Source organism: Ovis canadensis, chromosome 6 (genome assembly GCF_042477335.2).
Source record: "Ovis canadensis isolate MfBH-ARS-UI-01 breed Bighorn chromosome 6, ARS-UI_OviCan_v2, whole genome shotgun sequence".
Classification (NCBI taxonomy): domain Eukaryota; kingdom Metazoa; phylum Chordata; class Mammalia; order Artiodactyla; family Bovidae; genus Ovis; species Ovis canadensis.
This window is the reverse complement of record NC_091250.1, coordinates 87,747,207-87,774,347: the sequence shown is the minus strand read 5'-3', so window position 1 is coordinate 87,774,347 and position 27,141 is coordinate 87,747,207. Positions and strand designations below refer to the sequence as shown.

At 37.5% G+C, this 27,141-nt stretch overlaps 1 protein-coding gene and 1 pseudogene across 6 annotated transcripts in view; both read right to left on the bottom strand.

Annotated features, from left to right (window-relative positions):
- Positions 1 to 7,356: 7,356 nt before the first annotated feature.
- Positions 7,357 to 10,118, bottom strand: LOC138442149 (zinc finger CCCH domain-containing protein 14 pseudogene; annotated as a pseudogene).
- Positions 10,119 to 11,220: 1,102 nt separating this feature from the next.
- EXOC1 (exocyst complex component 1) overlaps positions 11,221 to 27,141 on the bottom strand; it is a 54,534-nt gene continuing 38,613 nt past the window's right edge. For all 6 annotated transcript variants that reach the window (XM_069593104.1, XM_069593107.1, XM_069593102.1 and 3 more), the window contains 7 exons: positions 26,912 to 27,019; positions 25,458 to 25,534; positions 24,712 to 24,940; positions 21,036 to 21,219; positions 17,010 to 17,209; positions 14,387 to 14,581; positions 11,221 to 12,031 (listed from right to left, as the gene is read on the bottom strand). In XM_069593104.1, the coding sequence (XP_069449205.1) occupies positions 11,879 to 12,031; positions 14,387 to 14,581; positions 17,010 to 17,209; positions 21,036 to 21,219; positions 24,712 to 24,940; positions 25,458 to 25,534; positions 26,912 to 27,019 (1,146 nt within the window). In that variant the 3' untranslated portion in view covers positions 11,221 to 11,878. The remainder of the gene's footprint in view (positions 12,032 to 14,386; positions 14,582 to 17,009; positions 17,210 to 21,035; positions 21,220 to 24,711; positions 24,941 to 25,457; positions 25,535 to 26,911; positions 27,020 to 27,141) is intronic.

Sequence of the window (27,141 nt, the reverse complement as noted above, 5' to 3'; positions counted from 1 at the left end):
ATCACTAGTGCCACCTGGGACTCCCCTTAAGGTCAGAAACTGAGTGTTAATTATGTCTTTCTCTTTGCATTACATGTAAATTGCTTAGAGCAGTGCCTGGTGCCTGGTAAGCAATCAATAGTCTCATTTTGTAAAAGATCTTTTAGTATCCTGAGACTGGTCGATGTCTTTGACTAACACGTAGAAGAATATGTGCTAGGAAAAGCAAAAGAGAAAATCATGTTGATAATGTCTAATATATTAACCTTATTAACATTTCATTTTCAGTTCAGTTTAGTCGCTCAGTCGTGTCCGACTCTTTGCAACCCCATGAATTGCAGCACGCCAGGCCTCCCTGTCTTTCACCAACTCCCGGAGTTCACTCAGATTCATGTCCATTGAGTCAGTGATGCCATCCAGCCATCTCATCCTCGGTCATCCCCTTCTCCTCCTGCCCCCAATCCCTCCCAGCATCAGAGTCTTTGCCAATGAGTCAACTCTTCGCATGAGGTGGCCAAAGTACTGGAGTTTCAGCTTTAGCATCATTCCTTCCAAAGAAATCCCAGGGCTGATCTCCTTCAGAATGGACTGGTTGGATCTCCTTGCAGTCCAAGGGACTCTCAAGAGTCTTCTCCAACACCACAGTTCAAAAGCATCAATTCTTCAGCGCTCAGCCTTCTTAACAGTCCAACTCTCACATCCATACATGACCACTGGAAAAACCATAGCCTTGACTAGACGGACCTTAGTCGGCAAAGTAATGTCTCTGCTTTTGAATATGCTATCTAGGTTGGTCATAACTTTTCTTCCAAGGAGTAAGCGTCTTTTAATTTCATGGCTGCAGTCACCATCTGCAGTGATTTTGGAGCCCAGAAAAATAAAGTCTGACACTATTTCCACTGTTTCCCCATCTATTTCCCATGAAGTGATGGGACCGGATGCCATGATCTTCGTTTTCTGAATGTTGAGCTTTAAGCCAACTTTTTCACTCTCCTCTTTCACTTTCATCAAGAGGCTTTTTAGTTTCATTTTATCATATTTCAAAATTATCAACTAGCATATGCTTGTAGAGGAATTAAAAATATATAGGAAATTACAAATCTAAAGTCCCAATAAAATTTTAAAATTTCATTTGTTCTGTTCTGCTATTTTACACTTTTCTCTAAAAACAATGACTGTAAGGATTTTGGTTGGATATTTTTACTTGCCTATCTCTACCATTACACTATGAGTTTTTGATCTTGTCTTTGCAGCCCCACAGGTCGTTAGTGTTTGATGAATGAATAAATGATTGAATAATAAATTATCAAATAATATAAGTAAATGAAATATCTTTAAAATGTATTGTTATGTAAACTTGTTAAGATACTACTTTAGTTACTTTTTGGACTTTCTTCATAGGATTACATGTGAATCAAATACAACAGTGATTTAATTATGGTGCTTTGTTTACAGTATTCTTTTAAATGCTTCCATGATGCTTCAGGAACCTTATACTAAGTAATAGAATGAGAAGTCTGGATGATGACAAGGCATTTCATTAAGGCTTTTATGTTTTTATGTGACTATCTGATCTTGTAGGAGTAATGCCCAGAGCTTTCATGGCTTATTTTACTTTTGATGTGTTATAAAGCATAGCCAATACATACTCTGTTATCTAATATGCTCAAGTAAAATGAACTGTGGTGATTGATCATTTGGATTTGTCAATGTTTCAAAAAGTAGTAATACAATTCTAAATTAAAAAAGACATAACTTTGGCAGTCTGATTAAAATGAAGGAAGAGACATACCAATCTAGTGAATAGATTACTGGTGTTATGAGTAAGAAGCAGGACCCAGTTCATATCTAGTTTCCAGGATCAGTGAATGAGGTTCTTTCCCAGGTCATTTAGCAGAATTTGTTGATAACGTCTAAGATATTAACCTTATTAACATTTCTTAGAAGGCTGGTTGAGGCTGGAAGCCTTCTTCTCTGCTTTGCCTCACAGGATTTTGAAAGGCTAATGAAACAACATTAGCAAGTTATTAAGGACTTTGTGGGTAATGGCTTCACAGACAAAGGCCTTGATAGACTTCCTCTTTGTGACCCCATGAATCACAGCACACCAGGCCACCCTGTCCATCACCAACTCCCGGAGTTTACCCAAACTCAGGTCCATCGAGTCGGTGATGCCATCCAGCCATCTCATCCTCTGTCGTCCCCTTCTCCTCCTGCCTCCAATCCCTCCCACTATCCAGGTCTTTTCCAATGAGTCAACTCTTCGCATGAGGTGGCCTAAGTACTGGAGTTTCAGCTTCAGCATCAGTCCTTCCAATGAACACCCAGGACTTATCCCCTTTAGGATGGACTGGTTGGATCTCCTTGCAGTCCAAGGGACTCTCAAGAGTATTCTCCAACACCACAGTTCAAAAGCATCAATTCTTCGGTGCTCAGCTTTCTTTATAGTCCAACTCTCACATCCATACATGACCACAGGAAAAACCATAGCCTTGACTAGACAGACCTTTGTTGGCAAAGTAATGTCTCTGCTTTTGAATATGCTATCTAGGTTGGTCATAACTTTCCTCCCAAGGAGTAAGCATCTTTTAATTTCATGGTTGCAATCACCATCTGCAGTGATTTTGGAGCCCCCAAAAATAAAGTCTGACACTGTTTCCACAGTTTCCCCATCTATTTCCCATGAAGTGATGGGACTGGATGCCATGATCTTTGTTTTCTGAATGTTGAGCTTAAGCCAACTTTCTCACTCTCTTCTTTCACATTCATCAAGAAGGTTTTTAGTTCTTCTTCACTTTCTGACATAAGGATGGTGTCATTTGCATGTCTGAGGTTATTGATATTTCTCCCGGCAATCCTGATTCCAGCTTGTGTTTCTTCCAGCCCAGTGTTTCTCATGATGTACTCTGCATATAAGTTAAACAAGCACAGTGACAATATACAGCCTTGACGTACTCCTTTCCCTATTTGGAACCAGTCTGTTGTTTCATGTCCAGTTCTAACTGTTGCTTCCTGACCTGCATACAGATTTCTCAAGAGGCAGGTCAGGTGATCTGGTATTCCCATCTCTTTCAGAATTTTCCACAGTTTATTGTCTGCATTAACTGGGGATCTTCGGTGGCAAGGTATAGAAACTAACTTTAACTAACTTAAGGGCTCCCTACTACTCCCCGACTGCAATCTGGGAAGAATATTGGGTGATTCACAGAATTAGAAGAGAACCACTTGATCCTGGGAAGATCAAAAACAAGGGCAACTTTGGAGATCTTTATAGCAGACATTTATGGGTGTTCTCTTTTGGTGTGAAACGGGAATGATTTAACTCTAAATACCTTCATTCAAGCAGTGTCACCTGCCCAAGATTCACACTCCTGGAAGAGATGGAGAATCTGATTAGCCCAGCTCGTCCAATCATCTGCCTAATCTTTGTAGAGCATGGGGACTGTGATGGATAATCTTACAGGAGCCAAACGATCCTACTGTGATACAGGAAGAGACACAATTCATGTCTAGATTATTGTGAGTAATTTTATTTCCCCTGATGTAATATTATAATTTTTCAGGCAGAAAAGACAATCTATGGTACAAGACAAGGCTAAGAGGCAGGACATTATTAAGACAAGGGACCCAGAGAATAAGCAGAGAAATCACAATTCTTAGAATGATGATGCCCTAGGAAGAGGTACATAATTTCAGCCTCTATCAGTAAAAGTTAAAGTATTCATCTCTTGCACTGTCTTAGCTGTTCCTCTGCTCTCCTCTACTTAGAGAACTGCTCCCTGTGATAAACTTTATGGTTTGAACAATCTTACAGCAGATTACTCCTCCTGAATAAACAAATATGGAAATGAATTTTTATGAACACAAGTTATATGCAGTTCATTTCATTTATAGCTATAGTTAAATAAACTTGGCTTTAAAAAAACTAAGTAAAATTATAATGAGTGAATTTTAATACATACCACTTCAAGATTTTTTTTTTTCAAATTAAATTTAGGGCCTACAAACTGTCTTAGGAAAGCTGGTGGTGTTTTGGATTAAATTTTGTATTATTCCACTACTTGGCAATCCTTTTAGAAAGTTCTCTTTCCCTAAGTGCTACAGTATTGACTGGTCAACCTGACCTCAAAGTAGTTGCAGAGGATCAATGTTGGCTTAATTACAGCTTGGCAAAGATTGGGAGGCAAGATAAGAGCTGTTGGTCCAGAAAAACAACCCAAGATAAAGGGTTCTTTTAAACTATAGCAAAAGCAGGATATGTTATATCTAACAAAACAATATAAAATTTCTGCCAAGCAACTCTCAGACCTTTCTGCACATATTTTTAAATCATCTGCAAAACTATACTGATCATGATTGTGTAATGAAAATTAAATAGAAACCTCTAAAGATTAATAGTAACATATGGATAATCATTAAAGAAATTACATTCAATACGCTAAATTTTCATACAATTGCACCTACTCTGTTTATATACATATTATTTTTTGACATGTTTGCATGTTTTAATACACATATATCATTCCATGTTTTACTTTTTTCTTTGATGGCTTAGGTAATCCTCCTACTTCATGATCACAGCAGCCATGGTTTTTATTATCTCCTATCACAACATACCAAGAAGGAAGAAGATATAGAGGCTAAATACCTTGTATGCCTTAGGAGCCTTCTGTTTTTTTCAGGATGGACAATCTCTTTGGGGATCTCTTAGCAGACTTCCTCCTAGATCTCACTGACTAGAGCTGGGTTTACACAAACATGTACTCCTCAGTCAAACATAGGCAAAGGAGAGCTGGACTGTCATGACCAGCTGAGACCAGGGCAAGCATGGTGCCCGTTATGATTTGGGAGGCTTGTAAACACCTGGCCCCATCTTCAGAGATTCATGTTTATTTGGCTAGAGTAGGGTGCAGATATCAGGGGTTTTAAACATTTCCCAACAACTCTAATATGCAGCAGGTCGGAATCCAAGGGTCTATGGCCAGCTTTTTCACTTTTGTCTGGCCTGTTCCTACTCTGTAAAAAGCAGAGCTCTGTTAGCAAGGAGGAGCAGGCAGACCCGATAGCTCACAGTGTCTGCCAGAGGAACTGACAGTAGATTAAGTGAACCCACCTCCCTAAGACAGCATATCTGAAATCTACAGAAGACATTGTTCATTTAGGCCCTCCATGAATTTAATTCGTCAGTCTTTATAGAATGTATACCACTGTGAAGACCCTGTATATGTATAAGGTAAAAACTGGGAGTAGAGCACACTTTATCTTGTAAGTCCAATTTCCTTGTAACAACCTTCACTCAGCACCTAGAATGAGATCCACATCTAGTTACATTAGGCGCTAGGTTCAAGCAGAGAAGAGCCTCTGCCCTAATGCAACTTACTTTCAAGAATACGGTTGTGCTCTAAACATTGAAGAGAATTGTAAAGAAATACATGTGATGGTTTCCTCCTTCCACAACTTAACAATTCAAGTCTGCCTGTTCACTTTCTACTTTTTAAACTCAATATTTGTTAAGTACGTACATGTTCTAGACAGATACTGTTAAACAAAATAATTCTAGTCATAAAGACTGCAGGCTTAGAGATAGGGGAGATATACTAAAGAAGTAGAAAGACAAACATATTTCATATTATACTAAGTGCCATGAAGGAAAAGAATAGGCTCTTATGAGAGAGTTACAGGGCAATATAATTGAAATGAAAGGCAATCCAGAAAGGCTAATTGTTTAAAGTGAGATGGACACAAATATAAAATTCAGATTAAAGCACATTCCTTCAATTTCTTAATTTCTTTTCCACTACCTTCTCTAGCTAATTACGCTGGAACTTCTTGGAAGACTCACCATCTTGCAAGTGAAATTGACAGAGACGTTATCTCAGAGAAGCTGCTTTCTCAAGATTTTTGGGCAAGACGTGCTCACAGACTGATGTTTCCTTGTCTTGCTTGCTCTATTCTCCATTGTTTCTTATGACCTGATTTTCCTTTTTTTCATATATTCCTCTCCCCCTTTCCATCTGCCCCACTGTCTTGTCTTCATCTTTTCAAAATATGAATTACTCTTAAATGCACTTAGTACTATACTCACTCAGAAATTAAGTTAGCATTATACCATGCTTGGAGAAGGAAATGGAAACCCACTCTAGAATTCTTGCCTGGAAAATCCCATGGACAGAGAAGCCTGGTAGGCTAAAACCTGTGAGGTTGCAAAGAGATGGACATGACAAAGCACCTACACATACCAGCATACCATATCATGGTGCTGCCAAATATTAAAAACTGAGAACTCTTAAAACCAAAAGCACGCATGTGAGCTATCTTCCAAAGGACCAAAAAAAAAAAAAAAAAACCAACAAAAAACCCCCAAATTATATTAATTGGTTCGGAGGTATGAATGAAGCAGCCTACACCATTGTAACTGATTATGCCAAAGCCTTTGACTGTGTGGATAACAATAAACTGTGGAAAATTCTTCAAGAGATGGGAATACCAGACCACCTGACCTGCCTCTTGAGAAATCTGTATGCAGAGGATGAGATGGTTGGATGGCATCACCGGCTCAATGGACATGAGTTTGAGTAAACTCCAGGAGTTGGAGATGGACAGGGAGGCCTGGTGTGCTGCAGTCCATGGGGTCACAAAAAGTTGGACATGACTGAGTGACTTAATTGAACTGACACCACTATAAAACTTTGCAACTTCAGCTGTGAGTTATAGACCTGTAGCATTGATATTACCTGGTATCTTGCTAAAAATGCAGTCTTAGATCACACAAAACCTGTATTTTAACAAGATTCTTGGTTGTTTCATATGTAAAGTTGGGGACTTGCAGATGCAGAGGATCCCAGAACACAGACTAGAGTTCAGTTCAGTTCAGTCACTCAGACATATCCAACTCTTTGCAACTCCATGATCCGCAGCACGCCAGGCCTCCCTGCCCATCACCAACTCCTGGAGTCCACCCAAACCCATGTCCATCGAGTTGGTGATGCCATCCAACCATCTCATCCTCCGTCATCCCCTTCTCCTCCTGCCCTCAATCTTTCCCAGCATCAGGGTTATGAGAATTAACAATCTTACTTCTTAGACACCACTGTATATTTAACCTTCTTGGCATAGCCATTTTTGCTTTCCCAGCACTTTTTCATTTCTTTATATTCTCTGAATTATCATATGTTGCTCTTCTCCAGTCCCATCTGTAGCATCCAATATTACAGATCTCTAAGATCTAGAAAATTGTAGCTGAGTCATCCACTGCCTTTTCTTTTTTCATTCAAAATATCTTATTGTTTAATTTTGAAAAGCTATATGCATTAAACTTTGTTAGTTTCTAATTCCTTAGAATAAACAGATACTAACACAAAAATAAACTGAGACATATTAATTAACCAATGTATATCTTTAATAGGAATCATGTACATCTTACTTTCTTAAAATTTCTATCCAGTTATTTAGATAATTTTGTTATTTGAGGTGCTTACTTTTTTGGATTCTTTTCTAAGAAGCATTTTGCTGTCTGCCTTTTCTTTATTTTTATTTTTGTACAAACATGCCTCAAGTGTTTTAATAGATTTCAGCTTTTCCTTAAACTTTCCACAGTCAAAACAAAACAACAAAAGACCCAATGTTAAAATCACTTAATAAACTTACAAACTTGAAAAATTAGACACTTCAGGTAGGCAATAAACTTCATATTATGAAAGCAATATATTCCAAATTTCAAAGATCTGACAGATTCTGCAGAGCGTCTTTCATCAGTAGACGGAAACTCTCAAACGACACAGTCTTCTGTCAGGTAGGACTGGGTGTCACTCACTGGTCTGAGGTCGAATCCATTTCAAGGCATGTTGTGGTGGTACAGTAATGGTGGGATGATAGAACGTGCAGTCAGGCCGTGCACACTGAGTGTTAAATCTACAGTGTTTGGGATGATAGAAGGGACACTCCATTTTCTTACAAGCTGGGAAGTAGCGGCCCAGCTGACTACTGGAAGGCGGTGCTGCTGCTGTGACTGGTTTTGGAGGCAGTCCTGGGGTTCTTTGGCTCATGTGAGTGAAGGGACAGTCTGGTTTAGTACGTTTTGCATCATATTTACAATTTGGATGAACAGACAGACACTTCTCAGCAAATTTACAATTGGGAAAGGCTTTGCAAGGCGACTCGGGGTGATGGTAAGCGCACTCATCCCTGTTCTTGCAGGCGGGCCAGTACTTGCAGCGCTCCAGCAGCTTCTCCGGCTTCTGTGCCACGCTCAGCTCGCTCAGCTCAGCATTTGCAAAGCTACCATCTGGGTCCTCAAGCTGCCTGCTCAGCATGTGCAACTGCTGGGTTGCAAGTCCCCCGTGTGAGGCTGCAGGGTGCTGTGCGGGTCTCATTCCTTCGGAGCACATGTCCTCCTCCTGATCTGACATGTATCCTGGGGGGCTGGGGACACCGTCCAGCGTCACTATAAACTTGGGACTCGCAGGTTTATCTGGTTGTACAAGATCTTGTGTCTGTACAAGGTGTCCTGAAAGGGCCCGAAGGGCATCTGCCGTCATCATCCCCGACTCCTGGTTTGCTGTCACTACTAGCTCCTCAGACAGCTTTGGCTTCTTCAGAATAAATGATCTCGTGTCTTGCCTGATCTGCAGAGTTTCTGCCATTATGGGATCAATTTGCAATCGGGATAACAACTGCCTCTGTTGAGTTCCTTGACTTTTGTCTATATTATCTCCTTTTTCTGCCTCTTCTTTAATAGGAGAACTTATCCTGGGGACTCTGCCTTGTCCCTGGACCATTTTCTGCTAGCAATTCTTTCTGAGAAGTTCGAATTCTGGGAGCAACTGGAAGTGTCTGTTTCTGTGAGACTGTAAAATAGTTGTTTTTGTTACAGATTCTTGAGCTTCAGATATAGCTTTCAAAATTAGATTGTTAGCTTGTTTAGAAGGTGGAAGTGAAGGTCTCCGTTCAGGCTTTATCGGCACTGACACACTGCTGGAGATGCTTCCTGTACGGGACCCACAATCGTCATCTTCCTCCTCTTCTCCGTCGTGACCGAACTTTTTTACTTCAACAACTGAACTTACCACGGGCAATTTTCTCTTCTGAAAGTTTTCTTCCTCAATACTCATCTTTTCTGCGTTGCTTCTGAAGAAGGGACTGTACGTCTCTTCTAAACTGTTAAGCACTTCTGGCTCACACAAGCGTCCTGTTTCATACACCCGGCTGCTCTGAACATCAAGCTGCTTGGCAGCATGAACACTGTTTTGCTGCTGCTGAAACTGCAGCCTGTTTACACGAGCACCACTGTCTGTGTTTCGAGTTGCAGGTGGTCGACAGATTTCAATAGAAGCGTGAGAAGAACCGTATGTAAGTGTCACTGTAGTTTTTTTCTGAGATAAGGGATTCTCCTGCACAAAACTGAGGTCTTCATCAATGAGATCATCTGGTTCCGGCTTAATATCAATCACATCTTCAGAGGGTGCTAGCTCCCTCAAAGGTTTCAGTGTGGTCATTAGTCGGGTTGCAGCTCCATCATTGTAAGTCGGTCTGACATTAGTGGCTTTCTGCTCCTGTGAACTTGTAGAAACTCTGGACTCTCTTTTTTCAGGTCTAGTGCTAGAAACTGCAAGAGGTGGCACTGCAGCTTCGTGCCTTCTCTCATCTCCTCGACTGAAACTGCTCTTGTTTGAAGGTAGTTACCATCAAAGAGGGTGGTATCAGAAGACTTTAGACTAGAGGGGTCGGCTGTTACAGAACGAAGTTTATCTAGTACACCGTGAAGCCATATGGTGAATCGAATTGCGTTTTTCCCTAGAAACATGGACAGGTCCTCTGTCATTTGGTCCTGACTTTTCTTTTAGCCACCATCACCATAACGTAATCAGGAAGTTCTTCATCGAAGTACGCTCCTAATTATTGCAATTTCCCCTTAATGGCACTGGCTGATCTCCATGCCGATCTCCATGGCTCCGCGTCGGGAAGCGGCGGGCACTGCATGGCGTCCGGTGGACCAGGGGCCCGGCGCCGGCTTCCTCGCCAGCAGCCAGACCGCCACCGCTGCTCCCGGCCACGTGCCCTGCGTGACCCGCCCCCACATGCTCCAGCCCCACCGCGCGCCTCTGCCTTTTCTTTAAATAAGACCCATACCACCTCAGGTAAAATTAACCTTGGCCTGTTAACAGAAATATTAGACAGTGTTTGGTCTTTAGATGTTTAAATATATTTATAACATTCTTGAGAAGGAGGTCACTGTTGTGTGGAATATCAGCTCTGATAATAGCTGGCTTGAACCTTGAGCAATCCAACCAACCCTGTATCTTCTTTGGCTCCAGATGATCTATGAATGTTAAGGTTTTTTCCTATGTCAATAAAGAATATATATACACGTATGAGTTTGTTTTTAAATTAAATGTTGAGCTAATATAAAATAAGATTTATAAGGTATGTGTAAGGTATAAAGTATCATAATACAATGAAATCCATGCAGCCACTGCCCAGTTTAAGTAAAATAACATACCTTTAAAATCCTGCCCCTGCTAGATACCATAATCTTCCCTTCCTGCTCCCTAATCACTCCAGAATTTTATGATCATTTCCTTGCTTTTTCTCAGTTATATCACACTTGTAACTCTAAATACTGTTTATTTTAAACTTTTATATTAATAGAATCGTATGGTATATATACCATGATTGACTTCTGTTTTTCAAACCTGACATTATTTTCCTGGTATTTATCTGCACTATTTTTTGTAGATAAAATTTACTAATTTTCACCACTGTATTGGCAAATAATGACTATACCTTAATTTATCCATCTACTATTAATGGAAAGTTGGATTATTTGCAATTTTTTGCTATTAAAACTGTACTAAGGGACTTTCCTAGCGGCCCAGTGGTTAAGAATCCGCCTTACAATGCAGGGAATGTGGGTTGATCCCTGGTCCAGGAATTGGGATCCCATGTGCCATGGGACAACTAAGCCTGATCGCCATAACTAGAGAGAAGCCCACAGGCTGCAGTGAAGATCCTGATGTAACCAAAAATAAAATAAATGTTAAAAAAAAAGCAACTGTACTGATAGGGTCTTTGTGTTTATACATTAAGGACATGAGTCTCTTTATGGCAGTGATTCTCAGTCCTGAGTACCACTGACTATGTTTTATGGTAAATGACATGTAATAATTCTTATATATTGATTTTATAAGAACTTGCTTTCATACAAATGAAGCACATGATAAATTTAAGAATAATATTACCACATTTCAACTTTTTGGAAAATGTATTTCAGACTGTTACACAGAATCACATGATCCTCAAAATTCAAGTTTACAACTGATCTTCACAAGAGCCTTATCCATATACACATTAGTTATTCAGAAGGAGAAATTCGATACAGTATTTTAGTAGTTACATGATTTGCAACCAATACTGAATTACTGAAAGCTGACAAACTCTCAATGAATTACATATTGGATGACCACTCCCAAATACAAGAAGTGAGACAACAAAGGAAAATCTTCTGTTCAGTCATAGAAAAAGGATAAAGGCATTTATGATGAGACAAATGCTTTAAGTTAGTATACAACCTACTGGGCGAATAAAACTGCCACATAGGTTGGTAGTTTTGCTCTTGAATATACGTGGTATGGTATTACCCATTTTGGAGAAGAAAACGGCAACCTACTCCGGTATTCTTGCCTGGAAAATTCCATGAACAGAGGAACCTGGTGGGCTACAGTCCATGGGGTTGCAAAGAGTCAGACACAACTGAGCAAGCATGCGTTACCCATTTATTTGACATTAAGTGATACGTAAAACTTCAAGTCTGAGTTCTCAAAATGGTTGCTTGGTATTTCTGAATAGTGTCTGGTATACTCAGAATGTTTCTTATCGTTTATCTTTTCTCCTTTTATAAGGTTTAGTGGGACTGTGCAATGCTGGAGCAATAGTCCAGAATGTCCTGAATAGTGAATTCCATTGTAACACCAGATCCAGGATAACAGCGAGCTATCAAACCTTCAAAATGCTTGTACTGGCGAATAAATTCATCCTGCATGGAGTGCCACACCACCTATAAAAAATGAAAATGAGTCACTAAATTACAAATGGAAGTAATACATAAACAAGAATGTAGAAATATTGTCAAGACATATTCTAAGCATTTAGGATAGCATAATAGTTAATCACTGTGGATGGTGACTGCAGCCATGAAATTAAAAGATGCTTGTTCCTTGGAAGAAAAGCTATGACAAACCCAGACAGCATATTAAAAAGCAAAAACTTCACTTTGCTGACAAAGGTCTGTAGAGTCAAAACTATGGTTTTTCCAGGAGTCAAGTACATATGTGAGACTTGGACCATAAAGAGGTCTGAGTGCCAAAAAATGGATGCTTTCGAACTGTACCGGAGAAGATTCTCGGGTCCCTTGGACTGCAAGGAGATCCAACCAGTCAGTCCTAAAGGAAATTTACCCTGAATATTGATTGGAAGGATTGATACTGAAGCTCCAATATTTTGGCCACCTGATGCGAAGAGCCAACTCACTGGAGAAGACCCTGATGCTGGGAAAGATTAAGGGTGGGAAGAGAAGATGGTGGCAGAAGAAGAGATGGTTGGGTAACATCATCGACTCGAAGGACATGAATCTGAGCAAACTCTGGGCAGTCCAAGGGGTCGAAAAGAGCTGGACACAACTGAGCGACTGAACTGAACTGGGAGAGAATGAAGGACAGGGAAACTTGGTATGCTGCAGTCCATAGGGTCACAGAGTCAGGACTGAGCGACTGAACAACAACCGTTAAGAATGTACATTCTGAAACGAGATTCCTAACTGCTCAAGTGAGCTTGAGTATGTTACACCACTCTTCTGTGCCTCAAGCCCCTTATCTATAAACTGGGTGATGATAGTAATACCTTCCTCACAGGTTCAAATGAGATTAAATGAGAGAATGTATGCAAAGTGCTCAGAACAGTATTCGACACAGTAATGTTTATTACATTTTAGCTGTTGTTATATCTGTTCCAATATCCAACACAGATGTGGCTAGGCACAACTATGTATGAAATAAGACTGAGGATTACATGAAATTTCACATCAGATGAAAGTTTAATTTCTTTATCTAAAATTAACGATGCAAAACACTTCGTCATGACATGGAGGACACCAAGATAAGTCAGACTAATCATGAGCAATCAAAGGATTCTATAATCTGGAAGTGGAAACTAAAATGCCGAAATCAACACAACACTGTAAATCAACTATATTTCAGTCAAAAAAAAGTAAAGGAATGAACAGTCCCATAAAATAATAAATTTTATAAAAAAAACCAAAAAATTTAAAAATACTAGTAATAATAAAATAAATAAATAAATAAATTTTAGACAACTATCAAGACAGAATTTGACACACACACTGACATATTAGTAATATCAATAGGTTATATTTATTCAACTTATTTCATATCAGCACAGTACAAAGTGCTTTATGTACGTATTATTCTATTTAAGTCTCATGACAACCTGGTGAGGGTGGGTACTATGAACGAACACCATTCCTATCTGCCAGTTCAAAGAGTGCCTTCTAGGATTTTTCCTTGTAAATCCTAAATGTCACAAATCTTAAATTCCTAATAGTCAGCATAAGACTATTTTACTAAACAGCTTTACTTATACTTTTTGCTTCTCTTCTTTTAGCTCACAGTATTTCTTCCACTGGGAAGCCACTTCTACTTTATCTGTTAAGTTAGTATCTGACTTTCAGAGACTGACATAAATGCTTTCCTTCATGAAGCCTTCCATGATGCTAAAATCAGAGTAATTCTCATCTCTAACTGAGGTTTAAATCTGACTCTATCATACATTAAGTATGGGATCATGGTCACATTACTCTACCTCTCTAAGCTCTGATTTTCACATGTATAAAATGGCAATGGCAATAATATTAGTGCCCACCTACAGAGTAGACGTATTATTTCTGCTTTTCAAATAAGGAAACTGAGGCTCAGAGAGATTAACTAACTTGCTCCAAACCAGGTAGCTTTACCTGGAGGCAGATTATGAATCCATATCCAGGCTCCTATTCTCAGAATCACTCCACTGTACCATACACCATTCCATTCCCTTACTACCCTCCAAACTAAAACAAAACACAAAAAGGTAATGAAAAACCCACCCCCAAACAAAAGCAAAACAACTTAATGTCTCAAAACGATACAACAGAAATATAAAATACACAGAGATAGCCATATAAACTTGCATAAATATTCCTTTCTTCCTCACAATTTACTACTCTTGTCTGCATTTTATATGGCACTTTCCTCCTGCACTAAAATTAGAAAATGTATAGCATTTCTAGAGGAATATTTTGGGGGAAATAGATATATATAAGGATGTGCAATGTAGGTAGGTTAAAAGAACTAAAGCATACCTGAAGTAAGTTCTCCTCTTCACATAAATGTTTATCAACCTTCTTGTAGAGGTTATCGAGACCTTTTTTCACTTCTTTTCCAGGATACTCTTTAATAACTTTTCGGAGTTCTTGTTTGTTAAACGCAAGTTGGTAGCTCACTTCCTCCTCTCTTATACCCTGTGCTACCCGAGCTTCAACACCTTCAAAGAAATGCTTCAAGGAAATGAAAAGAAACAATGGCTAAGAACGGCTCTCATTACCACTTAAATTAAAAAAAAAATCTGATTATAAAATAGTATATATCCACTGTGTAAAAATCAGTGTGTGAAAATATAAAGGATAAAATAATAATCAGCTACTATCACACTACTCAGAGATAAGCACTGTCAAAAGACTAGATTTCCCTCTAGTCTTTTGATATGTGAGTATGAAAATGAGGTTATACTTTTGTATGCTATATTTTTCATTTAATATTTTATGTTTTTCCCAAAGTATAAATTTTAATGGCTGCATCATGCTCCATCCAATGACTATACTATGTTTATTCATTCTTTCAGTATTAAGTATTTAATATTTTTTACTTTTTTTCTTGAAGTTGACAAAATCTATTCATCAAAAACAAAATCTATTATAAATACAGCTATAAATAACTTTTATACATAGGTATTTACCCATATTATTGATGACTGTCCAGCATAGATTTCTAGGACTATAATTCCTCAGTTGAGGAGTGTAATTGTTAAATATTCTGAAGATTCTTCATATACACAAACTGCTTCCCAGAAAAGTTCAATCACTTTATATTTCTCTCATATGAGACTATTTTATCTTATCATACTATCATCAGCATTATCATAATTTAAAAAAAATCTGTCATTTTGAAAACTGAAAAAGGGGGACTTTCCTGGCAGTCCAGTGGTTAAGACTCTGTCCTTCCAATGCAGATGGCATGGGTTGGATCCCCGGTGGAGGGATGGGAAGGGGGAACTAAGATTCCACATGCCAAGTGGTGTAGCCAAAAGAAAGCAAGAAAGGTTTATTTGTCATTTTATTTCAATATTCTTCAGCTAGAAAGGAAGTTTATCTGCTTTTCATATGCTCAGTAAGTACATTCAAAACCCTCACCCATTTATATATTGGGATCTTAGTGCTTTCTTGATTTGTTTTAAAAAGATCTTTTATAGTAAGTATACTGACTGTGGTGCTGTTACATTCTTCTCAGGTTGCTTTTTAAGTGTAATTGGTTTTTTAACATGCATATTGATTGTCAAGTCTTCACTTGAGCACAACACGATTTAATACTGACAAGTCAAATTCCCTCACTACTATTCTCTAAAATTTTCTTAGCAATTATTTATTTATTCCTCATTAAATTATTAAATTTTCAATAATAATTTTTTAGACAAATCTGTTCTGGATATTTAAAATTTTTTTTCCAACAGATTTTTATTTTTTTACACAGATTTTTAATTGGTTATTATAACATATAGGAAACAAATTGTTTTTTGATATATATATATATATCTTGACTAGGTTAAAAAACCTATTTTACTTTACCAGATAAAATAACCTCAACATATTATATACAGGTAATTATAACCCTGAGGGCTTCCCAGGTGGCGCAGTCACAAAGACTCCGCCTGCCGACTCGGGAGACACAAGAGACACGGATTTGATCCCTGGGTTCGTAAGATTCCCTGGAGGAGGAAATGGCAGTCCACTCCAGTATGATTCTTTTTATATCTTTATGTTTCGGTCTTACTGCATTGGCTAGAGCTTCTATGACAATGTGAAAGGATTTATCAATGCTTCTGCTTTAAATTTGATTTCAAAGGAAGTTCCTTTATGTTGCAGTTACGTACCATGCAGGCTTTAGGTCTGAGACAGACCCTTTACCCTAAAGGAATATCTGTCTGTTCTTCAGTTTATAAGACACTGGTTCTGCATTTGAATTGCTGACAACAGACAGACAATTTTTATTTGACTCTAACTTCAAAACATAGAAGATGACTAACCACGTTGTGGACATAATTTGTTAGAAGGGTCCATTTAAGCTTCTACTATGTTGCAAAGTTCTCAAACTACCATTTCTCATGTTTAAAGATCAGATTTGCTCTGGGGAAGGACAAGTCAAGAAAGGAAGGATAAAGAAAAGGCAATGAATAAAACAATTTTTTTTTCTTTTTATCTTGATAGAGTTTTCAAAATCTTCATCTGAGCTAGGGATAAAGGTTAGCCATTTATGAGGTAAGAAATGGAAGACTGGTATAATGGAAAAGGCTAAATCTATGGTTAATCACCCTGCTTTGCTACCTGTCAATTATTATAACTTTTTATTTACTTTCAGTTTCTTCATTTGTAAAACAAGGATAATGCTATCTTACCCCACATCATGGTTTACAAGAATTAAAAGAATAATTATTAAAAGAATATTAAATAATTATTAAAAGAATAATTAAAAGAATAATAATGTATGTAAAACATCTAGCAGTGTCTGAGCAGCTTCAGTATCTCAGTCCATCCTTCCTTATCCTCCTGCACCAATGAATGAGCAACCTTAAAAATAAATGTCTGTTGTGTTACTCACATGTAAACACAGGTTCAAAACCAGAAAAAATTTACTGAATGAAAATATGCTTACATTTAGTTTTTCAAGAGGTTGTCCTAAAGAGTATATGACATAAGACTGAAGGTGATCTGTGTATTTTTGTTTGGCTTCTTTTTTTTCAGCTTCTAGACATGAGATTTTCAAACGAGAAAGTGTTGCAAAAATATGGTGGAAGTTTTCCATCATGACTACATCCCTGGGGGTCTTCTGGCTTTCGTTTGCTACTTTCTCCACTAAACAAAAACGGAAAAAATATAACAATGCCCTCGTATGAATATGACCACATTTAGCTATGGAAAAAATTATTTTTTCATTTATAAGTTTAAGAAGTAAGCACATTTATGGACTTAATCAAATAAAACATAATGTACTGAAGGATCTACCCAAACCTAAATAAAAAATCATTCTAAAACAGTCATATATATATATGTATAAATTTGGATTCCTATTTCACATCTTTTAGCCAAACAAATTCTAAATTGTTCAAGTGCTTAAAATGTTAAAAGCAAATAAATGAATGCAATCATAAGTACTAAGAAAAATAAACCTAGTTAAAGAAATAATTCTGTGATAGTATGAACTTTCTAAGAATGGCCCAAAACTTAGAAGTCATAAAGAGAAAGATGAATAAACTTGACATATAATTTGGAAGCTCTTACACAGTAAAACATACCATAAGCACAACTGATTTATATCCTTCTAGGTTAACAAAGGATAACAAGACTGATAATACTGAGAAATACTGGGTATCGAGGCAGACGTGATAGAAACTTTCACCAGATGCTCAAAGGACTAAACAGGTATAATCTTTCTGTGTGGTTATTTGGCAGAAACTCAACAGACACAAAACTTTTGACTCAGTAATTATTTCCAATAATTGATCCTAGGGAAATTATTAGACAATATACAGAAATATACAGAAAACTGGAAATGAATCAAATGCCTGTTAACAGAAGATCTGCTAAGTAAATAATGATAGATGGAACTCTATGCAATCATTACAAGTGATTACGGTTATCGAGTTGGTGATGCCATCCAGCCATCTCATCTTCTGCTGTCCCCTTCTCCTCCTGCCCTCAATCCCTACAAGCATCAGGGTCTTTTCCAATGAATCAACTCTTCGCATGAGGTGGCCAAAGTACTGGAGCTTCAGCTTTAGCATCAGTCCTTCCAATGAACACCCAGGACTGATCTCCTTCAGAATGGACTGGTTGGATCTCCTTGCAGTCCAAGGGACTCTCAAGAGTCTTCTCCAACACCACAGTTCCAAAGCATCAATTCTTTGACACTCAGCTTTCTTTACAGTCCAACTCTCACATCCATATATTACCACTGGAAAAACCAGGGCCTTGACTAGACAGACCTTTGTTGGCAAAGTTATGTCTCTGCTTTTGAATATGCTATCTAGGTTGGTCATAACTTTCCTTCCAAGGAGTAAGCGTCTTTTAATTTCATGGCTGCAATCACCATCTGCAGGGATTTTGGAGCCCCCCAAAATAAAGTCTGACACTGTTTCCACTGTTTCCCCATCTATTTGCCATGAAGTGATGGGACAAGATGCCATGATCTTCGTTTTCTGAATGTTGAGCTTTAAGCCAACTTTTTCCCTCTCCTCTTTCACTTTCATCAAAAGGCTCATTAGTTCTTCTTCACTTTCTGCCATTAGGGTGGTGTCATCTGCATATCTGAGGTGACTGATATTTCTCCTGGCAATCTCGATTCCAGCTTGTGCTTCTTCCAGCCCAGTATTTCTCATGATGTACTCTACATATAGGTTAAATAAGCAGGGTGACAATATACAGCCTTGACATACTCTGTTTCCTATTTGGAACCAGTCTGTTGTTTCATGTCCAGTTCTAACTGTTGCTTCCTGACCTGCATACAGGTTTCTCAAGAGGCAGGTCAGGTGGTCTGGTATTGCCATCTCTTTCAGAATTTTCCACAGTTGATTGTGATCCACACAGTCAAAGGCTTTGGCATAGTCAAGAAAGCAGAAATAGATGTTTTTCTGGAACTCTCTTGCTTTTCTGATGATCCAGCGGATGTTGGCAATTTGATCTCTGGTTCCTCTGCCTTTTCTAAAACTAGCTTGAACTTCAGGAAGTTCACGGTTCACGTATTGCTGAAGCCTGGCTTGGAGAATTTTGAGCATTACTTTACTAGCATGTGAGATGAGTGCAATTGTGCAGCTGTTTGAGCATTCCTTGGCATTGCCTTTCTTTGGGATTGGAATGAAAACTGACATTTTCCAGTCCTGTGCCCACTGCTGAGTTTTCCAAATTTGTTGGCATATTGAGTGCAGCACTTTGACAGCATCATCTTTCAGGATTTGAAATAGCTCAACTGGAATTCCATCACCCCCATTAGCTTTGTTCGGCTTTCTAAGGCTCACTTGACTTCACATTCCAGGATGTCTGGCTCTAGCTGAGTGATCACACCATAGTGATTATCTGGGTTGTGAAGATCTTTTTTGTACAGTTCTTCTGTGTATTCTTGCCACCTCTTCTTCCTATCTTCTGATTCTGTTAGGTCCATACCATTTCTGTCCTTTATTGAGCCCATCTTTGCCTGAAATGTTCCCTTAGTATCTCTAATTTTCTTGAAGAGATCTCTAGTCTTTCCCATTCTGTTGTTTTCCTCTATTTCTCTGCATTGATCACTGAGGAAGGCTTTCTTATCTCTCTTTGCTATTCTTTGGAACTCAGCATTCAGATGGACATGAGTCTGAGTAAACTCTGGGAGTTGGTGATAGACAGGGAGGCTTGGCGTGCTGTGATTGATGGGATTGTAACGAGTCGGACACGACTGAACTGAACTGAACTGACATTAGTAGACAAGGAAAGACACTAGAATCATACAGTCTAGCAGGTTCCAAAACAGTGTGTAAGGTATGATAAAACATTTTTAAGTTAGAGAACACACAATATGTGCTTATATACCAGGGAAAGAGATATATTGAAAAGTTTTAGACAGGTAAAAATTAAATGTTACCTTTGTAAGATGAGATTACAAATTACTTTCTTCTTGATTTTTGAAGTCAGTTTGCTGATTTTGGGGGGTATGTAATGAGCATATACTACTTTACAATTGGACAAAGCAAAGCCACTTCGAATTTTAAAAGAAATATCAACCATATAAACATTCAATCATATAATTTATCATCTTTCCCCTAAATCTGTTTCCACCAAAAATGTATTATCTGTAACTGTTGAGATAATTCTACTTTTGTCATTTTTTTAGCTTTAAAAATTCCTGAATTGATGCAGTCAGATAGTTTATCTCAAATTAAACACATCCACACTGTTTCTGTAACTTAACTGTGTGATGTGACAAAGGAAGATGATGAATTATACTATTTTAGCATTAATTGGGGCTTCCCTGGTAGCTCTGCTGGTAAAAAATCGGCCTGCAATGCAGGAGACCCAGATTCAATTACTGGCTCAGGAAGATCCTCTGGAGAAGAGATAGGCTACCTATTCCAGTATTTTTGAGCTTCCCTGGTGGCTCAGATGGTAAAGAATCCAACTACAATATGGGAGACCTGGGTTTGATCCCGGGGTTGGGAAGATCCCCTGGCAGACTGAATGGCAACCCATTCCAGTATTCTTGCCTCGAGAATCCCAAGGACAGAAGAGCCTGGTGAGCTACAGTCCATGGTGTTGCATAGAGTTGGACATGATTGAGTGACTAAGCACACACACGTACAGACATCACTGTTGATCATCTCGAGAAGACTCTTGCTAAAATGCAAATGTAATCCACAAGGTCATTTTTGTGTTTAAAAAATGAATTTCAATTTTACATAGTGATAGCCCATATGAACCCTAAAACATAAGTAGTTCCTGGTAAATACAAATGGGTTTTATGTACTGTTTGTTTTTCAAATTTAAGAAATCTTTACTTTCAGAAAACTTAAAAAAGACTATAGACTATGGAAAATAATGAACAGATCTGTACCCCAACTTCTAACTTAATCAGAAATAATGAAAACCGACCAAAAATACCAGAAATAAGGAAAACCACCACCAAAAACTTCTTCATAATGTAACAAAAGCTTACCATTAACAAATACCCCTCTGATAAGTTTAGTATATGCTTTATCTAGATCTCCACGACGCTCGGCATTTTTAAAGATTGATTCTGCGAGTCCAGCAAATTCTTCAAATTCAGCAACAAATGGGAGAATTCCTACTTTACTCTTCTTTGAGATCTTTACTTCTTCCATTTGCCTTATTTGGTTACTCTAAAGTTAGGCAGAAAGCAAGGGAGAAAAATAGCTAAGCAACTTAGAAACAACATACAATTAAAAGCAAATATATATACCACAAAGGCATGATGTAATTTAATACCTAGAACATTTTGGACATTTACTAACCAAAGAGTAATACAATATGGATAACTAAGAAAAACTATTGCTAGAGATTAAAAAGTACATATATAATATTTAAGAAACTAAAATCAAGGAAAAAAATCCAAATTATCCAAAACAAAATGCACTCAAAGCTTGTGAACCTCAGGTCTTTGTTTAAAGTAAAAACAACTAATGAACACTTCTATCATTTATAAAAGGTAAGTATATAGTGATTGCCCATTCTGGGGCAGAGCAGATACCAGAGCACACACAGGATCTCTCACAATTATTTCTGGTTGGTGGCTATATAGTCAAGTTGAGAACCACAACCATTTCCAAATCTCAACAGCCTAAAATTTGTTTGGATAGAGAAGTTCTATATTTTGGGGGTATGAGAACAGAGACGGAGATCAGGTATTTCTACTGTGGATTTGCATATATAGTTTTCCATGTATCTATTAGTTATTTACTCTAAATCTGTATAGTAAAGTACTTGTGTAAGATGGATACAAAGTACAAATAGACATATATACAGAATATAGACACTTTGGTTCAAAATAATCAATTATGATTCTGTGTACTTCCAGGGGATCTAGTTCTATTCCCGGTAAGAAGTACATTGCCAAAGTGTTGAATCATTTTCAACTCCTACCTAAAACGTCATTATGCTGAGATTTTGGGGATATAACCTGAAAACCATATGACATGTAGAGATTAGAAAAGTAATTGTTCTTTTGTTCAATATGGTATTGGAAGTTCTAGACATAGCAATCAGACAGGAAAAATAAATAAAAGCAATCCAAATTGGACAAATAATTCTAAAACCTGTATGGAAACACAAAAGATCATAATAGCCAAAGTAAGCTCAAGAAAGAACAAAATCAGAGGTGTTATGCTCCCTGATTTCAAACTATACTACAAAGTTATAGTCATCAAACAATATGGTACTGGTACAAAAACAGACATGTAGATCAATGGAACAGAGTACCCAGAAATAAACCCATCCTTATATGTTTAATTAATCTATGACAGAGAAGGCAAGAATATACAATGAGGAAGAGGCACCCAAATCATATCATTTTCAAAGGTTAAAGAGTACAAAACCACATCACTATAGTGTGGGGAATTCTGAAAAGCAAAGTAAATTCAGGTAAGAAATGTACTGGAGTGCAGTGTCCAGCTTGGTAGTACTTGATATGTTTCTAATTTTATCTCTAGTTCTTGGTAGGCTAATCTTTTTAGCCCTGTTCCTTGAAGAACACTTTGGGCTTGGCCACCAGATGAAAGTACTAAACTCAGATGCTATCTATTTCACTTTCTGCAGTCGTCTGACATTCATTCTTTGGTTCAATACACACAGAACCATTCACTACTTTTTCAAGGTATGCCTTAGGTCCAGATCTTGTCCCAAGTACCAAAACATGTAACACTTAACTGAGCATGCACAACTGACTGGACACTGTGAAAAGACTTGAGTTAAAATAAGAAACATTGATGACAACCAACAGAAGGAACCATCCTTCTCCCTTTAGTGACAAAAGGTAAAGCTTTTAGAAATACATGCAATTTAGGAAAAAACATGACTTTATACCTTTGTCTAGGTAAATTTTACTAAATTTCTTCACTTCCCAGTTTTGAGAGTAACATGAACATTCTTCAGCAAACTATTATTAATTACTACTGTTATTCCCTGGTGACTCAGATGGTAAAGCATCTGCCTACAATGTGGGAAACTCGGGTTCGATCCCTAGGTCAGGATGATCCTCTGGAGAAGGAAATGGCAACCCACTCCAGTACTCTTGCCTGGAAAATCCCATGGATGGAGGAGCGTGGTAGGCTACAGCCCATGGGGTTGCAAAGAGTTGGACGTGACTAAGAGACTTCACTTTCACTTTCATTACTGTCATCATCACCATTACAAGTGATTCTGTACCAGGCAATGTGCTAAGCACTTCATTTGAACCCATGCCTACATCTACCTGATACTATTACATCTTACACTTTTAATAATTACATTCAACTGGATTGAGAGGTATTATATTAAAGTTTTATATAATAGTTTTATTTTACTGATAAGAGCAACAAAATCTTCATATTCTAAAAATGTATAGTGTTCTCATGATTAGTGTTCTAGCTATTCTTATTCTATGTCACATGGGACTCATTATCTCAGACTTTAGTAATTCTTTATTTTCCTTTTGGCTATCAGCTTACAATCAGACCTTACAGGTTTATCATCACTTATGAAGAAAGCTGGGCAGGGAAGAGGATAAGTGGCCAAATTTCATAATATTTCAAATGCCAGTGCAGTCATTTGGTGGGGAAGGAGGGTTAACAAGTCTGTTGAGGTGACATTTAAGTTTCTACGGATGGCTTTTAAACTTTCAGAAATCAGTAAATATTATTTTTAAAAAGTATAAACATGATGTGGATTTTAATTACCCTTAATATTTTTATTATTCTCTCATTATTCTATGGGCTTCCCTGGTGGCTCAGCCAGTAAAGAATCTGCTTGCAAAGCGAGAGACCTGGGTTCGATCCCTGGGTTGGGAAGATTCCCCTGGAGGGAATGGCTACCCACTCCAGTATTCTTACCTGGATAATTCCGTGGACAGAGGAGTCTGGCAAGCTACCGACCATGGGGTCACAAAGACTCAAACATGACTGAGTGACTTTCACTCACTCATTATTCTATGGCTATTCAAGCACTGGATTTAACTTACAGGTTACACAGTAGAATAATTCAGATGATAAATATCTACTTTTACATATTAATACTAAATACATTAATAAAATGAAACTCTTTTTAGAACCTGGTCCAATCCTGTTCATATCTATGAGCTTTCCAAAACCTAACAGAAAAAATAAAGTTAATGATTTTTTTCCTATTAGAAGGAGAAAAATGATAACTGCCAAAAGTTCTCATAAGAACAACTTATTCTTAAGGTAATATGATTAAAGCTATTAAACTAAAAAAATACTTTAATCAATTAAAATAATCCAAATAGTAATTATCCTATTGTAATATGTTAAAAGAAGAGAAACAATAAATTCAAGTTTCAGTTGTTTCATTAAATCTGTGGTTACTAATCAGTCAACTGGGATTTCAGTTACTTAGAGGATCTCAAGTGTAATAACTGCTGCCTCTATGTCAGCTACTTCCGAACTTGCCATGATTCACTGTAGATGGGAATCTACTTGGCACAGCACCATCCAGCTAACCCTGCTCCTGTATACTGCAGCCAATACCTTGCTTTAAGGCTTGGGGGATATGAATAGTAGATCCCCTGGTGGAAAGCTGGAAATATTTTAAACACACACACACAGATATTTTGCAATGGTTAAGAGTTCTAAGTTATTGGAAAAAAAAACAACCCAGCTTACAATACATTTGTCAAAGTTCCTTTTGACAGTCACCAAAACATTTCCCAATGTAGTACTCAGAAAAGAAGCAGGGTCCACGTTTTGTGCAGTCCACACATGATGACTCATTTTGACTAGCATGTAAAGGGAGTTAAAGCTATCAATTTTGTCTCCTAATGCAATCAAGTTGTTCAGTTCTGGCTCAATGCAGCGAAATATTTTAATCATCATTTGGCGGATCATATCCTTCCTGTTCAGAAATACAAAACAGAAAAGTTATTACAAGCTTCAGGTGTATTCACCTTTAACTTTAATCCCCTCAGTATACACAAATGACTAAAATTTGATATTTCAACTAACACTGTCCAAATAGTTAATTATTCTAGAATGGTTTCCAATATAAACATACTTTTTGAGGTTGCATTTTATCACTCAAAATAACATTGTCCTTTGTAGAACTGGGTCCTGAAATGTGCTTTGTGATTTCTGAGAAATACACTACAATTCAAATGCTACTTCCTACCAGCAAACGTCAAAATTGACTGCACTTGTGCGTTTACAAGAGCAAAGAAAAGCCGAACAGCCATAAACAGCACCAATTTTACTTCACTGAGATGTTCCGTAAGACACTGGGCACACAGATAGGTGCTCTGAGTGTTGTCAGTTATGGTCAGGAATCTGGACTCCTCACTGGGCAGTATTCCTTTCTGCTCAATTGAAAGTTTATTTTTTTTCACAATAAACAACCGATAGTAACAAACACATACTCAGATGAAACAGGAAGTGGTGTGCCAGCATTATGTTGCCGTGACAAAGTTCCTCCATCTGTGTCCTCTGCTTCCGTCTGCAAAAATTATTCAGGTACTTTACATAATAAAAGACTAACAAATTGACTAGTTTAATTTATATAGCAATAGCCTGCTAGGTCTTAAAATTCTTAAGAGAGAATATATTATGAGAAATAACGATTTTTAAAGGTAGTATTATCAATGCAATTATATAATTTAATATGTTGTTTCAGAATGTTTACGAAAAGCTTTGTTTTTAGATTTTATCCGAGAATGAGAAGTTGTGTTTGTGTGTGAGGACATCTGGCAGGGTGGGGCGAGAGAGAAAGGTAGAGGAGACTCAGAGGGAGTATAGGAATGAGAGGGCAACTTAATAAAAAGCTGAACACATCTAGGAACATGTTCAAGGGAGAATTTTGAAAATTAAAATCATTCTAATAAAATTAATCATTCTAATAAAACTCAAGCATAAAAAATGCTGTCCAAAGTTCTTACAGAAACTAACAAATTTACTAGCAATACTATCTACAGGAACAAATCCTCTAACCATTTGAAAGATTTAATTTCTCAGTCATTTGAGGACTGTTTGTATATGTTGGTTCTTTTAAAGATCATCTCAATTTTAAAAAAGCCATTTGATTTGCACTGTGCTTTTAAGTTCTTTAAAATACTCTAGCAAATGTCTCATTTTATTTTCTTACATTTATGCCACCAGAGAGTCATGTTCAATAGGCATTATTATACCCATTACACAGATGAGGAAAAATAGGGATTAAATAATTAGTTTAAGGTCTCATAGTAAGAAAGCCATAAAAAAGATTCTGATTTGAGGCCTCACGATTTTTTTCTTTCTTGCTTTCATTTATTTTTTAAGACCACAGGGGCTTCCCTGGTGGCTTAGCAGTAAAGAAATCTGCCTGCCAATGCAGGAGCCACGGGTTCAATTTCTGGGTTGGGAAGATCCCCTGGTGAAGGAACTGGCAATCCACTCTAGTATTCTTGCCTGGAAAATCCCATGGATAGAGAAACCTGGTGGGCTACAGTCCACGGGGTCGCAAAGAGTCGGGCACAACTTAGTGACTAAATAACAACAAATATACATTAAAACATAATTTTTAAATTTTTTAAATTCTATTTTTCTTGATGACTAAAACAATACATTTGCTTTTTAAAAATATTTTTTGCCAAGTAAACTCAGACATTTCCCCCACTCATCAATTTGGAGAATGTTTAGGCCTAAGATAGTCTAGAATATTAGATTAGATGTCCAAACCCTATCCCTTTTTTTATTATCTTGTATGATAAAAATTATTTTAAAAATCCTTACAATGTAAATTCTTTCTGTTCTGATACTGAAATTATGACAACATACTGATTAGGCTAATTATGATATAGATCCTAAATATGAGCTAATAAATAAATGTCACCCATACCACAGTTCCAGGCATACTCTGATGTTGCTGTAGTTTGAAAAATTTACTTATGAAGTCTTGTTCTGCCAGACACAGGGGCTCCAGTTCACTCAGTACCTGTTCAAAGATCTGAAGAAAACCAAAATGATCCTACAAAGAACTGAACAAAACGCTTAAAAATAACATTCCACATTTAATCACTTTTTTGCAGCAACCAGGGAAGCTTTATCTATAATCTTAATGGAATCCCC